General features: G+C 42.6%; 1 protein-coding gene across 1 annotated transcript; it reads right to left on the reverse strand.

Moving 5' to 3' along the window:
* Positions 1–27,736, reverse strand: trmt9b (tRNA methyltransferase 9B). Its single transcript, XM_020503948.2, has 5 exons — positions 27,204–27,736; positions 12,832–13,034; positions 9,868–10,041; positions 1,758–1,988; positions 1–1,561 (listed from the first exon to the last, which is right to left on the reverse strand). The coding sequence occupies exons 2-5, from the start codon at positions 12,992–12,994 to the stop codon at positions 873–875; spliced, it is 1,257 nt and encodes a 418-aa protein (XP_020359537.1). The 5' UTR covers positions 12,995–13,034; positions 27,204–27,736; the 3' UTR covers positions 1–872.
* Between the last annotated feature and the right edge of the window lie 76 nt (positions 27,737–27,812).

Consider the following 27,812-nt stretch of genomic DNA (forward strand, 5'->3'; position numbering starts at 1 on the left):
TAGACATGCTGCACTGGACTGACAGGCTTATGCAACTACCACGGCTCAATGACTACAGAAATGTTTCACGTTTTCCGGGAGCTATTAATATGCGAACCACGGCCATTCAGCAAGCAACAACAGACCTACAGTGTAACATTTCACAGTATCATCTAGGACATATGTCTGATCATTTGCCCCAAAAATTATATTGGTTTAGTTCAGCTGGACAACATGTTAACACCAAATCACACAGACAGCATTGACATTACAGCACTTGACTTATTTAAGCATTCTTAATAACAGCACATGGCTCCTTAGAACGTGACCCATTATACACAAGTGGTCCACAGAAAGGGATACCAACACGTCACAGAACGTTGCTGCAAGGTTGGTTCCTCTTGTATTTTGCGGAACATATGAAGACAAATACAGGCAGAATTTGCATTTGAGAGACCCATTACACCACTATATAACATAATGGTCAATAGTTAGTCTAAGAGGCAAATGGGGGGGGGGTATCCTATAAGTTCCTCTATGGCAAAAAAAAAAAAAGAGCAAAATTCAGAGGGGGAAAACTTAAATGACTTGATTCCTTGGCAGACATTTTTCATAGTTATTGGTGGTCCATTGATAGCAGCATTGGAACGGAGGATAGAAGTCTTGGGAATAGGGTGCCATTTGGGACGCAGACCAGATATACCGTGGCCCTGGGTCTCTGGACACTGCTTATTGGGCACTTTCCATTTGCGAAACACTACCTCTTAAAACAACACCTCAAGAATTTGAACAGTACCTTCAACATCTCTTAAAAAATAGTGTACTTTTTGTCTTTGAGGCGCAAGATGAATAAATCATGATAAAAAATTTAAATAAAACTTGTTAAAACCAAGTCATATGTTCCAAACCTGGACCTTCTCCGCCACCACGCACCAGTTGGCGTGGTCGAAGCAGGAGTAAAGGACGTGGAGCTCTTGGACGTGGCTCTCGATCAGCTCCGCCAGCTCGCCCTCCCGGAACACGTGGTAATAGCGCAGACACGAGGCGGCCTCCGGCTCCCCTTCACTGTCCTGTTTGAGGTCTCCTGGTGGGCCTGCTTCCCTCTCCCCTGGACCCTCTGTGTGCTCCCTCTGGTAGGAGGAGACCAGGTCAGGCAGGGCCACAGAGCCACACTCCTGGACCAAGGCAGTAGGGACACTGGTCTTCTCTGTGGAGTTGGAGTGGTTGTCGTTGCCATGATCTCTCTGGCTCCTGGCTAAGTCTGTGACCGAGTCAAAGACATCTTCCTCCGAGTTGTTCCTGGAGAAGCCAGAAAAGAGGCTGGACAGCTGCTTGATGAGGCCCGCTCCTCTGCGGCCGACCTTTCCCCCCTCCGCCTCCCCAAGCCGGGAGGAGACGGTGCTGATGAGTTCCCTGGAGGTGGATCTGGAGATGGTCAGGCTGCCAAAGTCAAAGACCGAGTCCAGGGAGCGTGAGAAGATCCAGAGCCTGTGGCTCTGATGGGGACTGCAGGTAATTTCCTCTTTGTCCAGCATGGACGATGTGCTTTTCACCTTCCTGTTCTTGTCGCTGTAGAGGCATTCTTGGATAGGTAAGAAAATAAATTTGACTTGGTTAGTCCAAACACACACACACACACACACAAAAATATATTTTAGGGGTTAAGAGCGTTGCTCAAGAGCACAACAGCAGGGGATTGCACCTGGGATCAACAACAAAAAATAGCAGCCTTCCAGATATTAAACCGGCAACCTTTCGGCACCTAACCAGCTACCTACCGCTCATGCTCTGTACAGCGCCCCTCCTCCTGGGTGTGGGCCGCTCCCTGCCCAGGGTGGGGGACGGGGGGTTGGGGTTCCAGGGCACAAAGATGTCCTGCTTCTGAAACTTCCGCCGTGTCTGCTCCATGGCCCACACGTAGATCATGATGCGCCCACCCACGCGCAGGGTCCTTGCCATTTCCTTTATTGCTCGAATACGACGCTCTTTGGTGGACAGATGATGGATGACTAGAGAGGGAGAAAAAACATTTTCAGGGTTGGAAAGTTGAGCAGTTCAGCAGTGCAACTAGGAAAGTGGTGGGCATTGGAGCTTCTTGTACAGTATTGTCACAAGTTCAACAGATCTTTCTGAATGGCAAGTTCAGAATGGGGGGGGGGGGGGCATTGAGATAGCGAAGAGGGTTCAATAATAGCATAAGGGGCATCAAAATATGTATTTATTTCAAAAGTTTTAAATTCAAATGACTTCCTGAATTGACTTCTTTCAATATGATTGACCCCAATACTGATGGGCTGGATTGGAACCCACTCCAACGTCGCTATACTTGTGATCTGAAGGCAGCGGCAGTAACTGTTCGACCTCCCGAGGCCACTGAGGGGCCAGTGTTTATGATTATTAATACTGTCCTAGGGCAAATGATCACCCGAATCCTGCCTACTCACGCGTTGGTAATTAGACACCGCTTTACCTTGCAATAAAACCATTCATTATTTCCCCAAACATACCCTTGTTATCTTGGTAACCCGGCTGCCGAGGCAACAAGGGCGCTGTGCCAGGAAGTGTATCTCATGTCAACTATGAAACTGGCCTCGTTTTCAACATTCGATTCATGTCACAACCGCTCTGATTTGAAGTGAAGCACTGAACATGAACAGCTACATGATACCTAAGCAGAGGCAGTATGTTAAATGGGAAATTTGGGATTCAAAAACAACAAAACGGAACCAGACACTTTTTTGGGTAAACAGCTTTGGGATGGGGCTGGAGAAATGGAACCACTCAAATTCATAGACAGAGCTATGGTTGCAAGGACTGACCATCCATGAGATCAAAATGATTTTTAACCATGTTTTGAAGCTGTACAGTAATTGTTTACAAATTACGATTGCAACATTTACAAACAATGGAGTAAAACCAGCTTATATTTTGGATGATGAGGTAAGACAGTTCAACTAAGCTCATGAGGCATGCATACAATATATTTAAGCAGTAAGGCCCGTGGGGGTGTGGTATACAGCCAATATACCACGGCTAAGGGCTGTTCTTGGGCACAACGCAACGCCGTGGTATAGCCGTGATATATTGGCCATATATCACAAACCCGAGGTGCCTTATTGCTATTATAAATGTAAATTACCAAAAAAATGTAGTTACCAATGTAACTAGAGCAGTTAAAATAAAAGTTGTCGTACTCATGGTATACAGTCTGATATACCACGGCTGTCAGCCAATCAGCATTCAGGGCTCAAACCACCCAGTTTATAATCAGTGGCCATATATCATGAATTCCATGAAGTCCAAAAATGTATGTACCAATCCCACATTGCCCCTTTAAATCGAAGAGAGATGGATAAATGAATGTGATGCATGTGATCCTCATGGCAAAGACGATTTTCAAATGTAAATTGGATATACAAAGCTTTTTTTTTATTGAATTGAATGAAGTGCCCAGTTAGCCTAACACTGGGTCCCAATTCACTCCCTACCACAGTTCTTGATTTGGGCCGGAGCTTTCCAGAGCACCGTACTGGCACCTCTAATTTTTGGGGAATTGCATTTTGGCTCCTCTATAAAACAAAGTAGCATATCGCAGGCCCAGATTCACATACGGAGGTAAAAAAAAAGTTTATCAAAGCACGAAGGCAGAATCTGCATTGAATAGCCATGGAAAGCAGGCATTCAGTTCCTGATTCCGTTTTCTTCAAGTTTATTTGCAGCTAGTCTGTGAATCGGCATGACAGTAGGCTGTTAAAGATTGCGTTGGTACTGAAAAGGACAACTTCCAACATCTGATTCAGTATAAGCAGGCCCAGGCCCTGGTGAGGAGAACTAAGAGGTCATGTTGGCGTTGGTTCTGTGACACCATTGGAAGGGCGACACCTGTGGGAGAAGTGTGGGGGATGATTAAGACGATGAGTGGGGTCAGAAGGGCGTGGGATAATCCAGTATTGATGAGTGGGGCCAGAAGGGCGTGGGATAATCCAGTATTGATGAGTGGGGTCAGAAAGGAGTGTGATAATCCAGAATTGATGAGTGGGGCCAGAAGGGAGTGGGATAAATCCAGTATTGATGAGTGGGATAATCCAGTATTAATGAGTGGGGCCAGAAGGGAGTGGGATAATCCAGTATTGACGAGTGGGAAGGATGTGCCAGTAACAGATGAGGAGAGATGCAGTCCAAAGCATTTGTCCAAGTGAAAACCTGGTTAATTTGTCAGATGGAAGGGCAGAGAGAAAATGAGAGAGAAGCATCCAGGAGTGCTAGATAGGAGTGAGGATGTAAATTATGCGTTGTATGCACAAAAGGGAAATAGGTAAGACTGGGTTACCTTCACCTGGGAAATTTGAGGTGTGCCATGTTATGTTGGCCCATCTTATTGTTGAGGCACTGGATAAGGTATTGTACAAGAGTGTGGGAGGAAGGTAAACTATAGTAGTGGTACCAATCCGAAAGCCAGGGAAGGACACGAGGCCAACAAGCTATCGGCCAATAGCTTTAACATCACATGCATTTAAGATTATGGAACATATGATTACAGAGGCTAACTTACTTCCTGGAGTGCAAGGGGCTAGTATCGCCACATCAGAGTGGGTTCAGGAACGTTAGGGGAACTATGGACCCAGTGCTCTGCTTAGAAGCAGAGGTCAGGAAGGCTCAAGTGAACAAGGAGACAGTTGTATCTGTCTTTTTTGATGTGGTCAAAGGTGTATGATATGATGTAGAAGGAGGGGTTGTTTATCGAGCTCAATATTCCGGGGGTTAGGAGGAAGAACGTACACCTGGATAAAGGATTTCCTGTTTGGAAGGTCTATCCATGTGAGGTTGGGGAAGCCTCTCAGGCAGCTACCTGGTGGATAATGGTACACAGCAGGCGAGCGTGATTAGTTCTCTGTTGTTCTCAATCATGATCAATAATGTGTACTCTCAGGTACAGCCAGATATTGGGAGGTCGTTATTTGCAGATGGGGCCTTATGGAAGAGGGGAAAAATGTGCCATACATAGTCAAGAAGGTACAGGAAGCAATTGAGAAGGACGAGCGGTGGGCATTAATGACTTCTTAGGGCTAGGCCCCTTTTTTCTCCATTTCTGCCTGAATGATGTGCCCAAAGTAAACTGCCTGTCGCTCAGGCCCTGAAGCCAGGTTATGCATACAATTGGTACCATTGGAAAGAAAACATTAAAGTTTGTAGAAATTGTAAAATAATGTAGGAGAATATAACACAATAGATATGGTAGGAGGAAATCCAAAGAAAAACCAACCGTATTTTTCTTTTTTGAGAGACCATCCTCTTAGAAATGCAAGAGAAAGCTAATATTGTAAAATAGCTCCCTGGATGTAATTCCTATGGCTTCCACAGGGAGTCAGTCTAAGTTCAAGGTTTCAGGCTTGTAAACTTCAAAAACAAATAAGAAATAACAGTTTTCGTATTAGGACAGAGACTTGGAAATCTGTGTTATTGCACGCCACGACGAAGTTGCGCACCTGCTACAATTGGTTTCCTATTGAAAGTAAGACAATATTTAATCTTTATATTTGAATGTATGAAACCTGTGCCGGTGGAAAAATATTTTGATGTGGGGCGCCGTCCTCAAACAATCGTATGGCATGTTTTCGTTGTAATAGCTACTGTAAATCGGACAGTGCAGTTAGATTAACAAGAATTTAAGATTTCACCTGATATAAGACACTTACATGTACCTAAAATGTTTCAAATCCATAATATTTATTAGAATTTATTTTAATTACGCGCCCTCCCCGCTAGCGGGACACCGATCCTTAACATGTGGGGAATCAGGTCCTCTGTAGATAAAACTCAGACTGTGTTCTTTACCAGGAGGAAGGTGGGAGATGAGGTATGCTTGAGGTTATATGGGAGAAACTTGGAGAGGGTGGGGGCCTTCAGGTTCCTTGGGGTATACTTTGACACTAGACTGACCTGGGCAGAACACATTGAGAGGAGTGGTGGGAAAGTGTAAGAAGGTGCTAAATGTGATGCTCTGTCTAATGGGGAAGGAGTGGGGGGCTGGGCTTTCCTTATTGAGGACCATATATGTTGTATTAATCCAGTCTGACGGGGAAGGAGTGGGGGGTCTGGGCGTTCCTCATTGAGGACCATGTATGTTGCATTAATCCGGTCTGACCGGGAAGGAGTGGGGGGGCTGGGCGTTCCTCATCGAGGACCATGTATGTTGCATTGATCAGGTCTGACGGGGAAGGAGTGGGGGGGCTGGGCGTTCCTCATTGAGGACGATGTACAGTGCCTTGCAAAAGTATTCGGCCCCCTTGAACTTTGCGACCTTTTGCCACATTTCAGGCTTCAAACATAAAGATATAAAACTGTATTTTTTTGTGAAGAATCAACAACAAGTGGGACACAATCATGAAGTGGAACGACATTTATTGGATATTTCAAACTATTTTAACAAATCAAAAACAAAAACAAATATGGGGAGTGCAAAATTATTCAGCCCCCTTAAGTTAATACTTTGTAGCGCCACCTTTTGCTGCGATTACAGCTGTAAGTCGCTTGGGGTATGTCTCTATCAGTTTTGCACATCGAGAGACTGAATTTTTTTTCCATTCCTCCTTGCGAAACAGCTAGAGCTCAGTGAGGTTGGATGGAGAGCATTTGTGAACAGCAGTTTTCAGTTCTTTCCACAGATTCTTGATTGGATTCAGGTCTGGACTTTGACTTGGCCATTCTAACACCTGGATATGTTTATTTTTGAACCATTCCATTGTAGATTTTGCTTTATGTTTTGGATCATTGTCTTGTTGGAAGACAAATCTCCGTCCCAGTCTCAGGTCTTTTGCAGACTCCATCAGGTTTTCCAGAATGGTCCTGTATTTGGCTCCATCCATCTTCCCATCAATTTGAACCATCTTCCCTGTCCCTGCTGAAGAAAAGCAGGCCCAAACCATGATGCTGCCACCACCATGTTTGACAGTGGGGATGGTGTGTTCAGCTGTGTTGCTTTTACGCCAAACATAACGTTTTGCATTGTTGCCAAAAAGTTCAATTTTGGTTTCATCTGACCAGAGCACCTTCTTCCACATGTTTGGTGTGTCTCCCAGGTGGCTTGTGGCAAACTTTAAACAACACTTTTTATGGATATCTTTAAGAAATGGCTTTCTTCTTGCCACTCTTCCATAAAGGCCAGATTTGTGCAATATACGACTGTAGATCTCTGCAGTTCATCCAGAGTGATCATGGGCCTCTTGGCTGCATCTCTGATCAGTCTTCTCCTTGTATGAGCTGAAAGTTTAGAGGGACGGCCAGGTCTTGGTAGATTTGCAGTGGTCTGATACTCCTTCCATTTCAATATTATCGCTGGCACAGTGCTCCTTGGGATGTTTAAAGCTTGGGAAATCTTTTTGTATCCAAATCCGGCTTTAAACTTCTTCACAACAGTATCTCGAACCTGCCTGGTGTGTTCCTTGTTCTTCATGATGCTCTCTGCGCTTTTAATGGACCTCTGAGACTATCACAGTTCAGGTGCATTTATACGGAGACTTGATTACACACAGGTGGATTGTATTTATCATCATTAGTCATTTAGGTCAACATTGGATCATTCAGAGATCCTCACTGAACTTCTGGAGAGAGTTTGCTGCACTGAAAGTAAAGGGGCTGAATAATTTTGCACGCCCAATTTTTCAGTTTTTGATTTGTTAAAAAAGTTTGAAATATCCAATAAATGTCGTTCCACTTCATGATTGTGTCCCACTTGTTGTTGATTCTTCACAAAAAAATACAGTTTTATATCTTTATGTTTGAAGCCTGAAATGTGGCAAAAGGTCGCAAAGTTCAAGGGGGCGGAATATTTTCGCAAGGCACTGTATGTTGCATTTGATCCGGTCTGACGGGGAAGGAGTGGGGGGGCTGGGTGTTCCTCATTGAGGACCATGTATGTTGCATTGATCTGGTCTGATGGGGAAGGAGTGGGGGGCTGGGCGTTCCTCACTGAGGACCATGTGTGTTGCATTGATCAGGTCTGACGGGGAAGGAGTGGGGGGGCTGGGCGTTCCTCATTGAGGACCATGTATGTTGCATTGATCCGGTCTGACGGGGAAGGAGTGGGGGGGCTGGGTGTTCCTCATTGAGGACCATGTATGTTGCATTGATCCGGTCTGATGGGGAAGGAGTGGGGGGCTGGGCGTTCCTCACTGAGGACTATGTGTGTTGCATTGATCTGATCTGTAATAGACTATAGCAGTGAATGGTTAGACAGCCCGGACCTCATTTGAATGGCTAGATGTCATACAGGGGCAAGGACTCAAAATATGTAGTGGGGCATTTCAGACCTCCCTAGTGTCTGGACTACAGGTGGAGATGGGGGATATGCCATTGCAGATTAGGAGACACCAGCTGGCAATTAACTATTGGGTCAACCTACAGGTACACGGGGTGTCTCATCCTGAGAAAGGGATTTTACAGGCATGCTGGGAACATGAGCGAACAGAGCGTTGGGTGGGTGGGTAATACCCAGACGAGGGAGACAGGACTGTATGGAAGGGAGTTTAGTCCAACGGTAGTTATTCCTGTGAATTCACCATGGCTGCTCCCGCCTCCAGTAGTCTGACAGTGTTGGGGAGATTATGGAAAGATAAGGAGGGTGTTGATCCATCTGACATGTTTAAGAGACATCTGGATACTGTGTACTTTTACTTCACTACATTCCTGAAGGAAAATTATGTACTTTTACATTTCCCCAGACATCCAAAAGTACTCGTTACATTTTGAATGCTTAACAGGCCAGGAAAATTGTGAAATTCACGCACTTATTAAGAGAACACGTGGTCATCCCTACTGCCTCTGATCTGGCAGACTCACTAAACACATATCTATATCATGTATATGTCTGTGTTGGAGTGTGCCACTGGATATGCGTACTTTTTTAAAACAAAATGGTGCCGTCTGCTTTGCTTAATATAAGGAATTTGAAATTATTTATACTTTACTTTTGATACTTAAGTATATTTTAGCAATTATATTTACTTTTAATACTTAGGTATATTTAAAACCAAATACTTTTACTCAAGTGGTATTTTACTGGGTGACTTTCACTTTTACTTCAGTCATGGGCAACCATCCTCAGAGGTGGCACTCTTTTGTTCCAGCCCTGGTCTAACCACATTGTAGCATTAACATCAGCTGCTCAACAGAACCTCAATAAGCAGACTAGGGTGTTTCACGGCTAGATCAAAAGACAAGCCCGCACACCCAGGAGCTCTCCAGACGGAGGGTTGACCGCATGTGACTAACCGTGCAGTTCTACTTTGTGGGGGTTAAGTGCCTTGATCAATGGCACAATGGCAGGAGACGGTAGGTCTACATGGGATCAGACACAGCAGCCTTCCAGTGTCAATAATGCTTACCTTTTCATGTAGGCTATAATAATAGCCGTGCTTCTCCACCTGCATTGCTTGCTGTTTGGGGTTTTAGGCTGGGTTTCTGTACAGCACTTTGAGATATCAGCTGATGTACGAAGGGCTATATAAATAAATTTGATTTGATTTGATTTGATGAACAATATGTACAAACCCTTAACAATGAATAAACAGAGGTCTCTATAGCACAATGTAATTTGTGAACTTCGATGAACAGTCTAATGGACCGACCTGCAAGAAGAAAGCTCCTGCACTTCTTTCATCCCAAGTCAAGCACTGCTTATACCTATCCAGACACTTCCGATATGCAAACATTGTAGGGTTAGGCCCGAGGGGGAGTGAGGAGGACAGTGAATAGAAAGTAATGGTAGCAGGAGTGTGAGTCAGAATGCAAGCCAGTTGGTCTGACCCCCAATTGAACCGGGGTCAGACACACTAACCGCTAGACAACACAGGCCAGCACCCTCCCATGTTGAGTGAAGCATAGGCCTACCTGCGATAGAGAGGACACCGTCAAAGCAGCTATCCCTGTAAGGCAGCCTGAGGCTGTCACACAGCTGCACCTCGTGGCCCTGGCTCCAGGCAGAGTCCACCAGGGGGCGACAAACGTCACAGCCCAGCTTGAACACACTGCCGTTGATGTGCAGGTACTTGCCATTGCCACAGCCTGTGATGGGGATGAGGGCAGACAATCAACAACAAACACCAGGTCCCAGTCCTGATTCTCCACCCTTCTCCCAAAGTGTGCACTTGCTCACTCACAATCATAGTTTTCAAAGATTTGGATTGGTGTAAGCACTGGCTGGAGGGAGTTTCCACCATTGCTTAATCCATGACCGGGAGTATGCATGTGCACCCTTTCGGAGAAGGGCAGAGAATCAGGATGCAGCCTAGATGTCAACCCCAGGAGAAAGACATGCATGAGGCCAGTATGAAATGGCACCCTATTTGCTTGCCTATATGGTGCACTCCTTTGGGAGTGCTACTTGTGTTTTGACATTGACATCATGACTTCATTTTTTTATTTCACCTTTATTTAACCAGGTAGGCAAGTTGAGAACAAGTTCTCATTTACAATTGCGACCTGGCCAAGATAAAGCAAAGCAGTTCGACACATACAACGACACATAGTTACACATGGAGTAAAACAAACATACAGTCAATAATACAGTATAAACAAGTCTATATACGATGTGAGCAAATGAGGTGAGATAAGGGAGGTAAAGGCAAAAAAAGGCCATGGTGGCAAGGTAAATACAATATAGCAAGTAAAACACTGGAATGGTAGATTTGCAGTGGAAGAATGTGCAAAGTAGAAATAAAAATAATGGGGTGCAAAGGAGCAAAAAAATAAAAAAATAAAAAATACAATAAAAAAAATATACAGTAGGGAAAGAGGTAGTTGTTTGGGCTAAATTATAGGTGGGCTATGTACAGGTGCAGTAATTTGTGAGCTGCTCTGACAGTTAATGCTTAAAGCTAGTGGGAGATAAGTGTTTCCAGGTTCAGAGATTTTTGTAGTTCGTTCCAGTCATTGGCAGCAGAGAACTGGAAGGAGAGGCAGCCAAAGAAAGAATTGGTTTTGGGGATGACCAGAGAGATATACCTGCTGGAGCGCATGCTACAGGTGGGTGATGCTATGGTGACCAGAGAGCTGAGATAAGGGGGGACTGTACCTAGCAGGGTCTTGTAGATGACATGGAGCCAGTGGGTTTGGCGACGAGTATGAAGCGAGGGCCAGCCAACGAGAGGGTACAGGTCGCAATGGTGGGTAGTATATGGGGCTTTGGTGACAAAACGGATTGCACTGTGATAGACTGCATTCAATTTGTTGAGTAGGGTATTGAAGGCTATTTTGTAAATGACATCGCCGAAGTCAAGGATTGGTAGGATGGTCAGTTTTACAAAGGTATGTTTGGCAGCATGAGTGAAGGATGCTTTGTTGCGAAATAGGAAGCCAATTCTAGATTTAACTTTGGATTGGAGATGTTTGATGTGGGTCTGGAAGGAGAGTTTACAGTCTAACCAGACACCTAGGCATTTGTAGTTGTCCACGTATTCTAAGTCAGAGCCGTCCAGAGTAGTGATGTTGGACAGGCGGGCAGGTGCAGGCAGCGATCGGTTGAAGAGCATGCATTTAGTTTTACTTGTATTTAAGAGCAATTGGAGGCCACGGAAGGAGAGTTGTATGGCATTGAAGCTTGCCTAGAGGGTTGTTAACACAGTGTCCAAAGAAGGGCCAGAAGTATACAGAATGGTGTTGTCTGCGTAGAGGTGGATCAGAGACTCACCAGCAGCAAGAGCGACATCATTGATGTATACAGAGAAGAGAGTCGGTCCAAGAATTGAACCCTGTGGCACCCCCATAGAGACTGCCAGAGGTCCGGAAAGCAGACCCTCCGATTTGACACACTGAACTCCAACAGAGAAGTAGTTGGTGAACCAGGCGAGGCAATCATTTGAGAAACCAAGGCTGAGTCTGCCGATGAGGATGTGGCGATTGACAGAGTCGAAAGCCTTGGCCAGATCAATGAATAGTAATGTTTCTTATCGATGGCGGTTAAGATATCGTTTAGGACCTTGAGCGTGGCTGAGGTGCACCCATGACCAGCTCTGAAACCAGATTGCATAGCAGAGAAGGTATGGTGAGATTCGAAATGGTCGGTAATCTGTTTGTTGACTTGGCTTTCGAAGACCTTAGAAAGGCAGGGTAGGATAGATACAGGTCTGTAGCAGTTTGGGTCAAGAGTGTGTCCCCCTTTGAAGAGGGGGATGACCGCAGCTGCTTTCCAAGCTTTGGGAATCTCAGACGACACGAAAGAGAGGTTGAACAGGCTAGTAACAGGGGTTGCAACAATTTCGGCAGATCATTTTAGAAAGAAAGGGTCCAGATTGTCTAGCCCGGCTGATTTGTAGGGGTCCAGATTTTGCAGCTCTTTCTGAACATCAGCTGACTGGATTTGGGAGAAGGAGAAATGGGGAAGGCTTAGGCGAGTTGCTGTGGGGGGTGCAGTGCTGTTGACCGGGGTAGGAGTAGCCAGGTGGAAAGCATGGCCAGCCGTAGAAAAATGGTTATTGAAATTCTCAATTATAGTGGATTTATCAGACTTGAAGCAAGGCCATCTCAGAATGACTGGTACTTTCGAGTGTGAAAACCAAACCCCTAGCGGGAAATTAAGAATATCACACACCATCTTAGACAGTAGCTGAAAGCAAGAGTCAACCAAAGACTAATTTGCTTGTCAACAACGAAACATTGCATCATGAAATCAATCAATAGCAGGTAGAAAACCTTAGGCAGCGTATGTTGTTATTGGACTTTTTGTTCGTTTCAATTAAACTCAGGCCACCAGAGATAGTCAGTGGTAGGACAGACCGAGACCAGTATTAAGACAGAGACACATACCCACTTAATGCATGTCCATCAGCAGTAGAACAGACACAGTAGCGTACATACCCACGTCAGCGATGATACTGCCAGGCTCATGGTCCAGTAGGAACTGGCGCACCTTGGGCCAGGCCTTGTAGCGGCTGTCGTTAAAATAAGGAGCAATCTTCTCGTAGACGCTGTGCACATGCTCCCTCTCCAGCCGAGTGGCAGCCTCCTCCATCACGGTCATCCAGGCTCGCTCATAAAACCAGCCCACCTCAGCCGCACAGCTACAGGGCAGACAATAACAACAGGTTGGATTTCCAAGGGAGAGGTAGCATTCCAAATCATACCCTTATTCCCCAGTGTACTACATAGGAAATAAGATGCCATTTGGGACATAATTTGAGTGTCCTTATGGGATAAGTTCAGGACAAGTAGTCCCTTGTCCAGTGGTGTAAAGTACTTTAAAGTAATACTTAAGTCATTTTTGGGGTGGTATCTGTACTTTACCTTACTATTTATATTTTTGACAACTTTTACTTCCTGAAGAAAATAAATGTACTTTTTACTCCATACATTTTCCCTGACACCCAAAAGTACTCGTTACATTTAGTGCTTAGCAGGATAGGAAAATGGTCCAATTCACACACTTATCAAGAGAACATCCCTGGTCATCCCTACTGCCTCTGATCTGGCAGACTTACTTAACACAAATGCTTTGTTTGTAAATTATGCCAGAGTGTTGGAGAGTATCCCTGGCTATCAGTAAATAAAAATGTAAAAATTGCGATGTCTGGTTTGCTAAATAAGGAATTTTAAATGATTTATACTTTTACTTTTGATACTTAAGTATATTTTAGCAATTACATTTACTTTAGATACTTAAGTATATATACAATCAGATACTTATAGACTTATACGCAAGTCGTATTTTACTAGGTGACTTTCACTGTTACATGAGTCATTTTCTATTAAGGTATCTTTACTTATAGAAAAGTATGACAATTGGGTACTTTTTCTGCCAATGCCTTTGTCCCATTTCACCCACCCCAAAATCAATTCCGTTCATACAAAACACAACCCTGGCCTTTTTGTTCAGGACAGGTAGTCCCTTGTTCCATTTCAAAACATTTTCTGTCGTTTTGTTCCTACAGAACACGACCCTGGACTTTTAAAATGTCCCTACATGATTGACAAAAGTATTCTTAAATCAAACAATATAATGATTGGTGTGAGAATTACAATGCCAGTATGGATGTCAAACCCAGCAACATCATAGCAGATTTAGCATGATTGCTAGAGGTCAAGAAAGGTTCAAGGACAGGCAAAATAGAGGATCCTTATGTCATTAGGGACAGATCCAAATTCACAGAATGATTACCTGGAGGAAAGTCATGCTTTTTCTATTTCAGGCAAAGGGAGGGTTTAGTAAACCGGCGGCCGGGGCCTCCCACTTATTCTACACCTCTCATGTCTCTTCACAGTGCCAGACTAGAGTCAAGCCTAACAGGGTCTTCTTTCCCCGCTGATTCCGCCAAGCCCGTTCCCTTGGCTGTGGTTTCGCTAGATAGTAGGTAGGGACAGTGAGAATCTCGTTCATCCATTCATGCGCGTCACTAATTAGATGACGAGGCATTTGGCTATTCAGAGGGATATACACTAAACCCTCCCTTTGCCTGAAATAGAAAAAGCATGACTTTCCTCCAGGTAATCATATATATATATATATATTTTATCTGGTCCAGGGGAGGGTCATGTAATATGAAATGTATTACATTGCTATATTTCTAAGTGTTTAAGAATTAGTTGCTTATTAGGATATATAAACTGTATAAAAAGATAATTCGTAAAAATCCAAATAACTTCACAGATCTTCATTGTAAAGGGTTTAAACACTGTTACCCATGCTTGTTCAATGAACCATAAACAATTAATGACCATGCACCTGTGGAACGGTAGTTGAGACACTAACAGCTTACAGACGGTAGGCAATTAAGGTCACAGTTATGGAAACTTACGACACTAAAAAGAGGCCTTTCTAATGACTGAAAAACACCAAAAGAAAGATGCCCAGGGTCCCAGCTCATCTGCATGAACATGCCTTAGGCCTGATGACTGCAGATGTGGCCAGGGCAATAAATTGCAATGTCCGTACTGTGAGACGCCTAAGACTAGAAGTCGACCGATTAATTAGGGCCGATTTCAAGTTTTCATAACAAAAATCGGTAATCTGCATTTTTGGACGGCAATTAAGGCCGATTACATTGCACTCCACGAGGAGACTGCGTGGCAGGCTGACCACCTGTTACGCGAGTGCAGCAAGGAGCCAAGGTAAGTTGCTAGCTAGCATTAAACTTATCTTATAAAAAACAATCCATCTTAACATAATCACTGGTTGACGACATATGGTTGATGATATTACTAGTTTAACTAGCTTGTCCTGCTTTGCAAATAATCAATGCGGTGCCTGTTAATTTATCATCGAATCCCAGCCTACTTTGCCAAATGGGTGATGATTTAACAAGCGCGTTCGCAAAAAAAAGCACTGCCGTTGCACTAATGCCCCTAACCATAAACATCAATATCTTTCTTAAAATCAATACACAAGTATACTTTTAAACCTGCATATTTAGTTCAAAGTAATTCCTGTTAGCAGGCAATATTACCTAGGAAAATGTCACTTCTCTTGCGAGTCAGGGTATATGCAGCTGTTTGGGCTGCCTGGCTCGCTGCGAAATGTGTGAAGACCATTTCTTCCTAACAAAGACCGTAATTAATTAGCCAGAATATTACATAAGTATGACATAACATTGAAGGTTGTGCAATGTAACAGCAATAATTAGACTTATGGATGCCACCCGTTCGATAAAATACAGAACGGTTCCGTATTTCCCTGATAGAATAAACGTTTCGTTTTCGAAATGATAGTATCCGGATTTTAACATATTAAATGACCTAAGGCACGTATTTCTGTGTGTTTATTATATTATAATTAAGCCCGTCATTTGATATTTGATAGAGCAGTCTGACTGAGCGGTGGTAGGCAGCAGCAGACTCGTAAGTGTTCATTCAAACAGCACTTTCCTGCGTTTGCCAGCAGGTCTTTGCAATGCTTGAAGCACAGCGCTGTTTATGACTAAGCCTATCAACTCCCTTCTCAAGAATTTCCCTGAATTTAGCACCGTCCATCATTCCTCCAATTCTGACCAATTTCCCAGTCCCTGCAGATTAAAAACACCCCCACAGCATAATGCTGCCACCACCATGCTTCACTGTGGGGATGGTGTTCTCGGGGTAATGGGGGGGTGTTAGGTTTGCGACAGCGTTTTCCTTGATGGCCAAAAGCTACATTTTAGTGTCGTCTGACCAGAGAGTACCTTCTTCCATATGTTTGGGTTGTCTCCCACTTGCCTTTTAGTGTACACCAAACGTGTTTTCTTATTTTTTCTTCAAGCAATGGCTTTTTTCTGGCCACTCTTCCGTAAAGCCCAGCTCTGTGGAGTGTACGGCTTAAAGTGGTCAAATGGGAGATTCTCCAATATCCGCGGTGGAGCTTTGCAGCTCCTTCAGTGTTATCTTTGGTCTCTTTGTTGCCTGGTCTGTGAGTTTTGGTGGGCTGCCCTCTATTGGCTGGTTTGTTGTGGTGCCATATTCTTTCCATTTTTTACTGATGGATTTAAATGGTACTCCGTGAGATGTTCAAATGTTCAGATATTTTTTTATGACCCAACCCTGATCTGTACTTCTCTATAACCTTTTCCTGGACCTGTTTGGAGAGCCCCTTGGTCTTCATGGTGCCCCTTGCTTAGTGGTGTTGCAGACTCTGTGGCCTTTCATAACATACATATATATACACACACACACACACACACACACACACACACACACACACACTGAGATCATGTGACAAATCATGGGAAACCTAAATAAAAGTCCACCTGTGTGCAAACTAATTATGTAACATCTAAAGGTAATTGGTTGCACCAGATCTTATTTAGGGGCTTCATAGCAAAGGGGGTGAATACATATGCACACACACCTCTTTTCAGTTTTTTTTTCAAAATTTCACTTCACCAATTTGGAATATTTTGTGTATGTCCATTACATGAAGTCCAAATAAAAATGTATTTAAATTACAGGTTGTAAATGCAACAAAATAGGAAAAATGCCAAGGAGGATGAATATTTTTGCAAGGCACTGTATTCCACCTCAGTTTCACTTCCATTCACTAAACTCTACTAATCAACTCAAATCAATGGATATTATGTAAGCACTTGTGAGATGCAAGGCTCCCCTGCCCAGTGCTCAGCCTCTGAATGACAAGTGAGACTAAAATTAGTTCACAGGTAACAGAAAAAGATCAGCCCCAAAATGAATAACAAAGACTTCTGTGTTTGGGAGAAATTGTGCTCTTGTTTCTTTTCTCTCTGGTATTCAAGATCATTTAAACAGTACTTTATGTTGCCCTCTCCTACTAGCTGCAATTACATTATAGGCAACAGGATTTAAAAAAAAATACATAACCAGGTAAAGGTTTGGAAACACCTAATCATTCCAGGGTTTTTCATTATTTTTACTATGTTCTACATTGTAGAATAATAGTGAAGACATCCAAACTATGCAATAACACATATGGAATCATGTAGTGACCAAAAGAAAGTGTTAAACAAATCAAAATCTCTTTGATATTCTTCAAAGTAGCCACCCTTTGGCTTGTTGACAGCTTTGCTCCATCTGTCTCGCTGATTTGAACAGACACAGGCCACTGACCTTTAAATCTCAGCAGTTGCTAAAGGCTTTCTGCTGTGCAATGCGAGTCGGTTAGGCTAATGAAGATACTGCTAGGTAGTGTTACTTCCCCGCAGAGTACCATTGTAGAGATTAAAGAGGAACAGCCAGAGCGGGGCTTGAGCCAGCAATCCTGCAGTTATAGGGAACATGCCCCATCTACCACCTGTGCTATAATGGCCGCTTTCTAGGACACAGATTAAGCCTAGTCCTGGACTAAACTTTGTAATCATTGTTTTTTGTTATCAAGTGAAATGTCTAACTGTTTGAGCAGGGTTTCCCAAACTCAGTCCTGGGTCCGTTTAACAGACCATACGACTCTATGCACAAGGACTATGAAGGACTTTGAACAATTTACACAGAACATTTGACAAAAACACATACTTGAGCAATGCAGATGCAAAGTTTGGGAACGGTTTGTGCCATGTGTGTCTTTATTCTGTTACCAAACTTTGCATCGGAGCAGAAAATCGGAGTCTCTGTTACTGTGGAATTTCCCCATACAGTACTTACAGACTGATTATTATTTAACTTCGATTAAGCTGATAATGCGACGAGGGCCTCAGGGGCCACAATAGAGCTAAGAATATACATAACTGTCTGATGGTTTATATCATCTTGTTTGATATTGTAAATTTAATTGATTGATGTACCCTTACCCTATGAAAATATGCTTAATTCTAATCCTAATGTCTAACCCCCATCAGCAGTTTGTCAAATGAAATGCAGTAAAAAATATAAAATATTTAAAATAGTGGTTTAACAATGTATTAAGCCAAATATATATTCTAGACAATACATGCATGCTTCTGAAATGTGGTTCAGGAGCTCCAATACATTGAGTGAAAAGTGATATGATTTACCATACATTGGTAGACGCATAAGTAATTGTTGTCCTCTTTTAGACAAATAAAAGGGGAAACTTCCCTTTCAACAACTCATACAGTGGTTCCTAGCCCATTACATTACAGAGTCATTAAAGGAAGGCATCTTCTGTACGGGGGACATCAACACACATCACAAGGACCTTATTTTTTGATACACACCTTTATAAGGTTAGTGTTCCCACATGGCCATGTCTCCATTTTACAGCACGTGTTTACGGAAGACAGAGGGACCACCTGTGCTAATTAGCTGCAGTATATAGTATACTCTGAACACCTGTGTGTAATGGAAGGCCGCCAGAAATGTATTATCACTGAAAAATACAGTCTGCTGCAACTGTGACGAAGCAGGTTAAAACAGTTTACAGTGCACAAATCTCACCATCTTACATCAATCTACAAATAATACCCCATAATGACTAAGTGAAAACACGTTTAGAAATGTTTGCTGATGTATTAAAAAGAAAAACAGAAATTTCACATTTACACAAGTATTCAGACCCTTTACTCAGTACTTTGTTGAAGCACCTTTGGCAGCTACTACAAACAAGTATTTTTGGGTATGACGCTACAAGCTTGGCACACCTGTATTTGGGGCGTTTCTCACATTCTTCTCTGCAGATCCTCTCAAGCTCTGTCAGGTTGGATCGGAGCGTCGCAACACTATTTTCAGGTTTCTCCAGAGATGTCTGGCTGGGCCACTCAAGGACATTCAGAGACTTGTCCCGAAGCCACGCCTGCGTAGTCTTGGCTGTGTGCTTAGAGTCGTTGTCCTGTTGGAATGTAAAACCTTTGCCCCAGTCTGAGGTCCTGAGTGATCTGGAGCAGGTTTTTATCAAGGATCTCTGCACGTTGCTCCATTCATCTTTCCCTAGATCCTGACTAGTCTCCCAGTCCCTGAAAAACATTCCCACAGCATGATGCTGCCACCACCATGCAGTATCTTTATTAACCTATGTAATTGTAAAAACATGGACCTTGTAGCATTGGTAAGGGCACGAAATCAGCAGAAGGAAAGACAGGTCGATGTACTCCGTGTCGAGTTATTGACAGGTCTTGGCGATCCAATGGTGAAAGACCCATATCATACAAAATACAGTGCCTTGCGAAAGTATTCGGCCCCCTTGAACTTTGCGACCTTTTACCACATTTCAGGCTTCAAACATAAGGATATAAAACTGTATTTTTTTGTGAAGAATCAACAACAAGTGGGACACAATCATGAAGTGGAACAACATTTATTGGATATTTCAAACTTTTTTAACAAATCAAAAACTGAGAAATTGGGCGTGCAAAATTATTCAGCCCCCTTAAGTTAATACTTTGTAGCGCCACCTTTTGCTGCGATTACAGCTGTAAGTCGCTTGGGGTATGTCTCTATCAGTTTTGCACATCGAGAGACTGACATTTTTTCCCATTCCTCCTTGCAAAACAACTCGAGCTCAGTGAGGTTGGATGGAGAGCATTTGTGAACAGCAGTTTTCAGTTCTTTCCACAGATTCTCGATTGGATTCAAGTCTGGACTTTGACTTGGCCATTCTAACACCTGGATATGTTTATTTTTGAACCATTTCATTGTAGATTTTGCTTTATGTTTTGGATCATTGTCTTGTTGGAAGACAAATCTCCGTCCCAGTCTCAGGTCTTTTGCAGACTCCATCAGGTTGTCTTCCAGAATGGTCCTGTATTTGGCTCCATCCATCTTCCCATCAATTTTAACCATCTTCCCTGTCCCTGCTGAAGAAAAGCAGGCCCAAACCGTGATGCTGCCACCACCATGTTTGACAGTGGGATGGTGTGTTCACGGTGATGACTGGTGTTGCTTTTACACCAAACATAACATTTTGCATTGTTGCCAAAAAGTTCAATTTTGGTTTCATCTGACTAGAGCACCTTCTTCCACATGTTTGGTGTGTCTCCCAGGTGGCTTGTGGCAAACTTTAAACGACACTTTTTATGGATATCTTTAAGAAATGGCTTTCTTCTTGCCACTCTTCCATAAAGGCCAGATTTGTGCAATATACGACTGATTGTTGTCCTATGGACAGAGTCTCCCACCTCAGCTGTAGATCTCTGCAGTTCATCCAGAGTGATCATGGGCCTCTTGGCTGCATCTCTGATCAGTCTTCTCCTTGTATGAGCTGAAAGTTTAGAGGGACGGCCAGGTCTTGGTAGATTTGCAGTGGTCTGATACTCCTTCCATTTCAATATTATCGCTGGCACAGTGCTCCTTGGGATGTTTAAAGCTTGGGAAATCTTTTTGTATCCAAATCCGGCTTTAAAACTTCTTCACAACAGTATCTCGAACCTGCCTGGTGTGTTCCTTGTTCTTCATGATGCTCTCTGCGCTTTTAACGGACCTCTGAGACTATCACAGTGCAGGTGCATTTATACGGAGACTTGATTACACACAGGTGGATTGTATTTATCATCATTAGTCATTTAGGTCAACATTGGATCATTCAGAGATCCTCACTGAACTTCTGGAGAGAGTTTGCTGCACTGAAAGTAAAGGGGCTGAATAATTTTGCACGCCCAATTTTCAGTTTTTGATTTGTTAAAAAAGTTTGAAATATCCAATAAATGTCGTTCCACTTCATGATTGTGTCCCACTTGTTGTTGATTCTTCACAAAAAAATACAGTTTTATATCTTTATGTTTGAAGCCTGAAATGTGGCAAAAGGTCGCAAAGTTCAAGGGGGCAAAATACTTTCGCAAGGCACTGTATACAAGTAGATTTACCAAATATACACAGGCAATAGCCCAAAGAAATAGCCTCTGTATCAGGCTTAACTTGTCCTCCCTGACCAAGGCCCTACTCCCACGATTGCTCAGTTCAGCCGGGGGGGACAGAACTAGGAAGAGTCTTGGTGGTTCCAAACTTCTTCCATTTAAGAATGATGTTGGCAACTGTGTTCTTGGGGACCTTCAATTTTCAGGATGCTGGGGAAACTCCATTAAATCCAATCAATTTAATTTACCACAGATGGACTCCAATCAAGTTGTAGAAACAGCTCAAGGATGATCAATGGAAAGAGGATGCACCGGAGCAAAATTTGTCTGAATATTTACGCAAATATTTTTTATTTTTAATATAAATTTCTAAAAACCTATTTTCACTTTGTCATTATGAGGTATTATGTGTAGATTGATGATGAATATTTTTTATTCATTACATTTTGGAATAAGGCTGTAAAGTAACAAAATGAGAAAAAAGTCAAAGGGGTCTGAATACTTTCCGAATGCACCGTATGATTTGCACTCTTTCAGAGTTCTAAAAGCAAGCACAGCAGAAACTGGCTACTCTTAAGTTGACAAGCTAACTGCTGTTTAACTTTACATACAAAAAACTTTACACACAAAAAATTAAACTAGTGTTTATTCCCAGTGCTGAGCTAGTATTGTAACTGACATGTAACGTTAGCGAATGTTTAATCCCCTCTCGACTGAGGGGAATTAGCTGCACTAGCTAGTAGCTACCACAGACAGGTAGAGGCTAGAGCTGACCCATCTGTCAGACATAGTAATAATAGCTGCCTCATATTGCTAACAGCTTTTGTCGGTATGGAAATGTATGTAGCATTTGTTTTGAGAGGTTTTATTAGTCAGTATGGCAATGTAACGTTATTGAGCTGTCCGTTTCCCTTGCTAATTCCCTACTTTTCACACTGACACAGTAATACACAGGTCTAACATTACAGGCTTCACGGTCACGGTGCTCAGTAGAGGTCTGCGCCAGCATCCGCAGCTTTTCATACCTCACCAGCTTTCTCTCCGACTCCCACAAGGACTGGTCCCAAACCCAACTGCAGTCCCGCAATGTTATTTTAGGCGTATGTGACACAGCTCACTTGCCAGCCATGGTCGCAGCAATTTTGAGCCCTATAGGCAATATCAAATGAGCAAAAATACCTTAAAATAGTTTAAATTACCAGGAGATTCACACATGGCCCCGATATTAGGCTATCTGTATTACTGGGCTAGATCAGCCAATATGTTAGATTGAAGATAGTGCAAGTCTCTCCAACTCTGCTTTCGCTTGAGCTATTTTATAGGATACCTTCTAGGAGTGGGAAGATTTTCAGACAGAAATGTGTGTGATTAGTATTTAGAACTTTCTAGGCAATATAGGAAGTACATTTCCTTGGAAAGAGAACTGCGCGGTGCTTCTCTGCTCATGCATAGGCTATATCCTACTCTATTTAATTGAGACCACACCTGATCTCGCAGGTAGCTACTGAACTGTAAGCAGCATGAATAAGACACTTGCTACGTTTTGCTTAGTCCAATAGAATATCACCCACCTATTAGGAGGACAACTTGCAGGCAGAGGCAAATAAAAGGGTAATCAATACTTAAATGAATAGGCTCACCGGTGCTCACCATAGCAACCTAACCTGTGTGTGCTTTGTGCCTTTTCAATGATGATTCCATGTTTTGATTGCAGGTCGACTCACGTTGGTTGAGCGCCCTCCACTTCTTTCCATTATAATTTTTTTACAGACACTGTAAACTGAAGTATAATCTTATTTGATATTTAACTGCCACGTGATTCTCTGCCTATGTAGGCAGCCTACTCTATTTTAATGAGACCACACATACTAGGAACACTTGAACGCTCACATCCAATTGTGAGAGATAGGCTATTGAAGAAGTTGAAGCAGCAGTGTGTGAATAATGCGAAAAGGATGCGAGGCTAACGCATACCAAGCAGACAGAGGACCATTTCCAAATAATCTGTGGGACAACAAAAATATTTGAATCCCAAAGTCATCTGTCTGACTGTCCGCAGACAGTGCTGCAATGATCTCTGTCAAACCCGCAGGTCCTTCAGGCGTCCCACAGGAATGGAACCCTGCTCATCATGTCTTAGCAGGACGAGATGGTGACAGGGGTCCCAGCAGGGTCAGACAGCCAGGGAAGACCAGTCTGTGAGGTGAAATTTTGCAGATACAATACTTAATTATCTCAGTGCAGCAAACACTGGACAAGCCAGATGCTATTTTAATGCAGTCTGACAATCCTCCAACGTTGATATACAAACTATCATGAGTTGATATAGGCTTTTCCCGATGACACAAAACATTTGATTTAACTAGGCAAGTCGGTTAAGAACAAATTCTTATTTACAATGACGGCCGATCAAAACGCATCCTGCAGGGACGGGCTGGGATTATAAATAAAAACTAAAATATAGAACACCACACACATCACGACAAGAGAGACACCACATAAAGAGAGACCTAAGACAACACAGCATGGCAGCAACACAACATGGCAGCAACACAACATGGCGGCAGCACAAAACATGGTACAAACATTATTGGGCACAGACAACAGCACAAAGGGAAAGGTAGATAGAACATTACATCACGCAAAGCAGCCAAAACTGTCAGTAAGTGTCCATGACTGCGTCTTTGAACGAAAAGATGGAGATAAAACTGTCCAGTTTGAGTCTGTTGCAGCTTGTTCCAGTTGCTAGCTGCAGCGAACTGAAACATGTAAAACGAAAGTGTGAAGACCTGGTAGAAGCTATTGATGATGATGAAAAGATACATATGTTTGAATGTCCAGTAATGTTCATATCATCTCAGACATAAATTACTAGTTTAAGGCCATCAATAGAAAGTACTATATGCCAGTGAAACTGAATAACATGCACTCAACCATGTAAATCCTCTGCTAGAGGTGTATAACACAAAAGGGGACACATTTGCATATGTTATGGTCTTGTGAAGGCTGGCTGAATTCTGGCAAACAGTATGTTATTTTATCTCTGCATGTCTACAGATTCACTCTTCTTATTGGTTTTGTTTGCTTGGAAATGTTGATACTGGAGACCTATCTGAAGAAACTGTTTAACCAAGCATTTATAGCAGATAAGAAACATGTCCATTAATTGGAAGGTTGGTTATCCTCCCACAGTGTCAAGTTATGCATCAATAGCTTTGATTTATTACCAGATTAAGGGAGAAACTTGCATAAGGTCTGGATGCCTAATATAGAATACATTATGACTGAAGGAGTCTGTATTGAAAACATTCATACTTCTGGGGAGATAACAATTTAGGCAATCCCTAGCTGATGGGCTGCTCAGTCCTTGCCATGTGGGTCTGCCGTCCTGTGGGTTATCACTCTGGCTTTGGCCTAACACACCAAAACTAAAAATACATGTTTTCATTAAGATCCTAAACCTGAGTAGGTTGTGGTTACATACGCCTTAGCCAAATACATCTAAACTCAGTTTTTCCACAATTCCTGACATTTAATCCTCGTAAAAAGTCCCTGTCTTAGGTCAGGTCACCACTTTATTTTAAGAATGTGAAATGTCAGAATAATAGTAGAGAATAAATTATTTCAGCTTTAATTTATTTCATCACATTCCCAGGAGATCAGAAGTTTACAAGCACTCAATCAGTATTTGCTAGCATTGCCTTTAAAATGGTTAACTTGGGTCAAATGTTTTGGGTAGCCTTCCACAAGCTTCCCACAATAAGTTGGATGAATTATGGCCCATTCCCCTGACAGAGCTGGTGTAACTGAGTCAAGTTTGTAGGCCTCTTTCCTCACTCATGCTTTTTCAGTTCTGCCCACAAATTGAGGGATTGAGGTCAGGGCTTTGCGATGGCCACTCTAATACCTAGACTTTGTTGTCCTCAAGCCATTTTGCCACAACTTTGGAAGTATGCTTGGGTTCATTGTCCATTTGGAAGACCCATTTGCGATCAAGCTTTTAACTTCCAGACTGAGGTCTTGAGATGTTGCTTCAATATATCCACAATTTTCCTACCACATGATGCCATCTATTTTGTGAAGTGCACCAGTCCCTCCTGCAGCAAAGCACCGCCACAACATAATGCTGCCACCCCCATGCTTCACGGTTGGAATGGTGTTCTTCGGCTTACAAGCCTCCCCTTTTCCCCCCCAAACATAACGATGTTCATGATGGCCAAACAGTTCTATTTTTGTTTCATCAGACCAGAGGACATTTCTCCAAAAAGTACAATCTTTGTCCCCATGTGCAGGTGCAAACCGTAGTCTGGCTTTTTTTATGGAGGTTTTGGAGCAGTGGCTTCTTCCTTGCTGAGCAGCCTTTCAGGTTATGTCGATATAGGACTCGTTTTACTGTGGATATAGATACTTTTGTACCAGTTTCCTCCAGCATCTTCACAAGGGCTTTTGCTGTTGTTCTGAGATTGATTTGCACTTTTCACACCAAAATACATTAATCTCTAGGAGACAGAATGAGGGGTCTGACAGCTGCGTGGTCCCATGGTGTTTATACTTGCGTACTATTGTTTGTACAGATGAACGTGGTACCTTCAGGCATTTGGAAAATGCTCCCAAGGATGAACCAGACTTGTGGAGGTCTACAATTTTTTTTATGAGGTATTGGCTGATTTCTTTTGATTTTCCCATGATGGCAAGCAATGAGGCACTGAATTTGAAGGTAGGCCTTGAAATACATCCTCAGGTACACCTCCAATTGACTCAAATGATGTCAATTAGCCTATCAGAAGCTCCTAAGCCACAGTCAACTTAGTACATGTAAAATTCTGACCCACTGGAATTGTGATACAGTGAATTATAAGTGAAATAATCTGTCTGTAAACAATTATTGGAAAAATTACTTGTGTCATGCACAAAGTAGATGTCCTAACCGACTTGCCAAACCTACAGTTTGTTTTCAAGAAATTTGTGAAGTGGTTGAAAAATGAGTTTTAATGACTCCAACATAAGTCTAAGTAAACGTCTGACTTCAACTGTATGTTTTTTGTTTCCAAAACGTTCCCTCAGGAACAAAAAAAAATTAAGGTGGGAAAACGGGGAAGTTACTTGTTTTGGGAGAGAGTGGAGTTATTTACTGGACTGGTGGGGGTCGGGCGTGCAGGTGGCTCGGGCTGGCAGGTCAGTCTGACTGAAATTTGATATAGAGGATGTCTTAATAAAGTCAATCAAAAGTGAACTTAGTTTTTCAAGTTGTTCATTTGTTAGTCTATCGGTTAAAGGTGCAACAATATTTATTATTGAATTACCTTTGATCTTGTTCAGTCTGATTAATCACATTAAACATATTTAATAATGATCTCTTACCTAGCTTGATGACAGTGGGCATGTTTGCTTACTTTTTGTTCTAAATAGAGACAGCATATTGGATTGTGTAAAAATGCAAGATATAAGCTTTAGATGTCCCCCCAAAAATCTGGGGAAGGACCACCGACAGATTATGTCCCCCCCACTTCTAAAACCAAAGTGGTGCCCCTGGTGTACAGTAAGTGGATATTTTGTATTTATAGAATTATTCCGACGTGATAGTAAAGGGCTTTATGTTTCTAGAATCATATCGCAATTGAGAAATCAATTTATTTTCAGATGGAGTACTTGGCTGTTTTGGCTGCCAGAGCCAGTCTACCGCTGAAAATAACATACAAGGACCTTAAAATTAAGAATACATCTTGGACTCAGTGGGCTAACCTTTTTCGGTTACTGTACCACTGTCGGGCAAATTAATTTTGGTCTGCCTGGAGTACCCCTGAAGTGTCCCTCATGTGCATTTTACCAGTAGGCCTAAGGTCTCATGAGACTTCTCAATTATCAACTGTGGCTAGACCAAGTACCCCTGGTTGAGAACGACTGCATTTGTACATATACTCTAGCTAGCCTAAAGAGACGGCTTTACGTTAAAACTAGAACCACAAATTCACCCGAGAACGTATCTTCGCGTAGCACACTCACTTAAATTTGTATCGCGTACAATCGGCAACAATGTAACATCATAATTACCGTAAATACTTCTGTCGGCCAATTTATCGTGTCGGCTACATGTCAGCAACGGAGGAAATATGTTCAAATCGGTTGTCAGCGTTGATAAAGGCTGAATGAAATTGGCGTTCTGATTCAGTCCTATTTGACTAGATGGGATACAGTTTATGTCAGAATTGACTTTCCGTGTCAGGTTAGGATAATTTACGCTGCAGATAAAGCGAATTGATGTAGCAGGTCAGGATAATTAGATTAAGGTTATGAAAATGGTTATTGTTAGCTAGAATGAAAAATAATTCAACTTTATTAGAAGTCAATTTGACACAAACAGTCTCCTTTCTAGCCATTATGTCCACGGTCAAGGCGCACTGGCGGCGTCTAATCCACGACTGCCATTGGTTAGCTGTCTCACATGACCAAAACACACACACACACACACACACACACACAGTGACAATAGAAAGTATACGCCCCATGAATTTTTACATTTTGTTGCGTTACAAAGTGGGATTGAAATATGTTGACATGACAAGAAATTGCAATTAAAAGTGAAAATAAAATTATACACATTTTTACAAATTAATATCTAATCTGAGAACATGGCAACCATGTTCTGTGTACGTTTGGTGG

This window comes from Oncorhynchus kisutch, linkage group LG15 (assembly GCF_002021735.2).
Source record: "Oncorhynchus kisutch isolate 150728-3 linkage group LG15, Okis_V2, whole genome shotgun sequence".
NCBI classification, from domain to species: domain Eukaryota; kingdom Metazoa; phylum Chordata; class Actinopteri; order Salmoniformes; family Salmonidae; genus Oncorhynchus; species Oncorhynchus kisutch.

Bases quoted from the DNA above. Each gene is read 5' to 3' on its own strand.
- trmt9b (XM_020503948.2), bottom strand. From the start codon at position 12,994: ATGACCGTGATGGAGGAGGCTGCCACTCGGCTGGAGAGGGAGCATGTG. The intron at 10,042-12,831 runs GTATGTACGCTA...TCCCCATCACAG, and splicing joins CAGTATCATCGCTGACGTGG to GCTGTGGCAATGGCAAGTAC. The intron at 1,562-1,757 runs GTAGGTAGCTGG...TACCTATCCAAG, and splicing joins CGCTGTACAGAGCATGAGCG to AATGCCTCTACAGCGACAAG.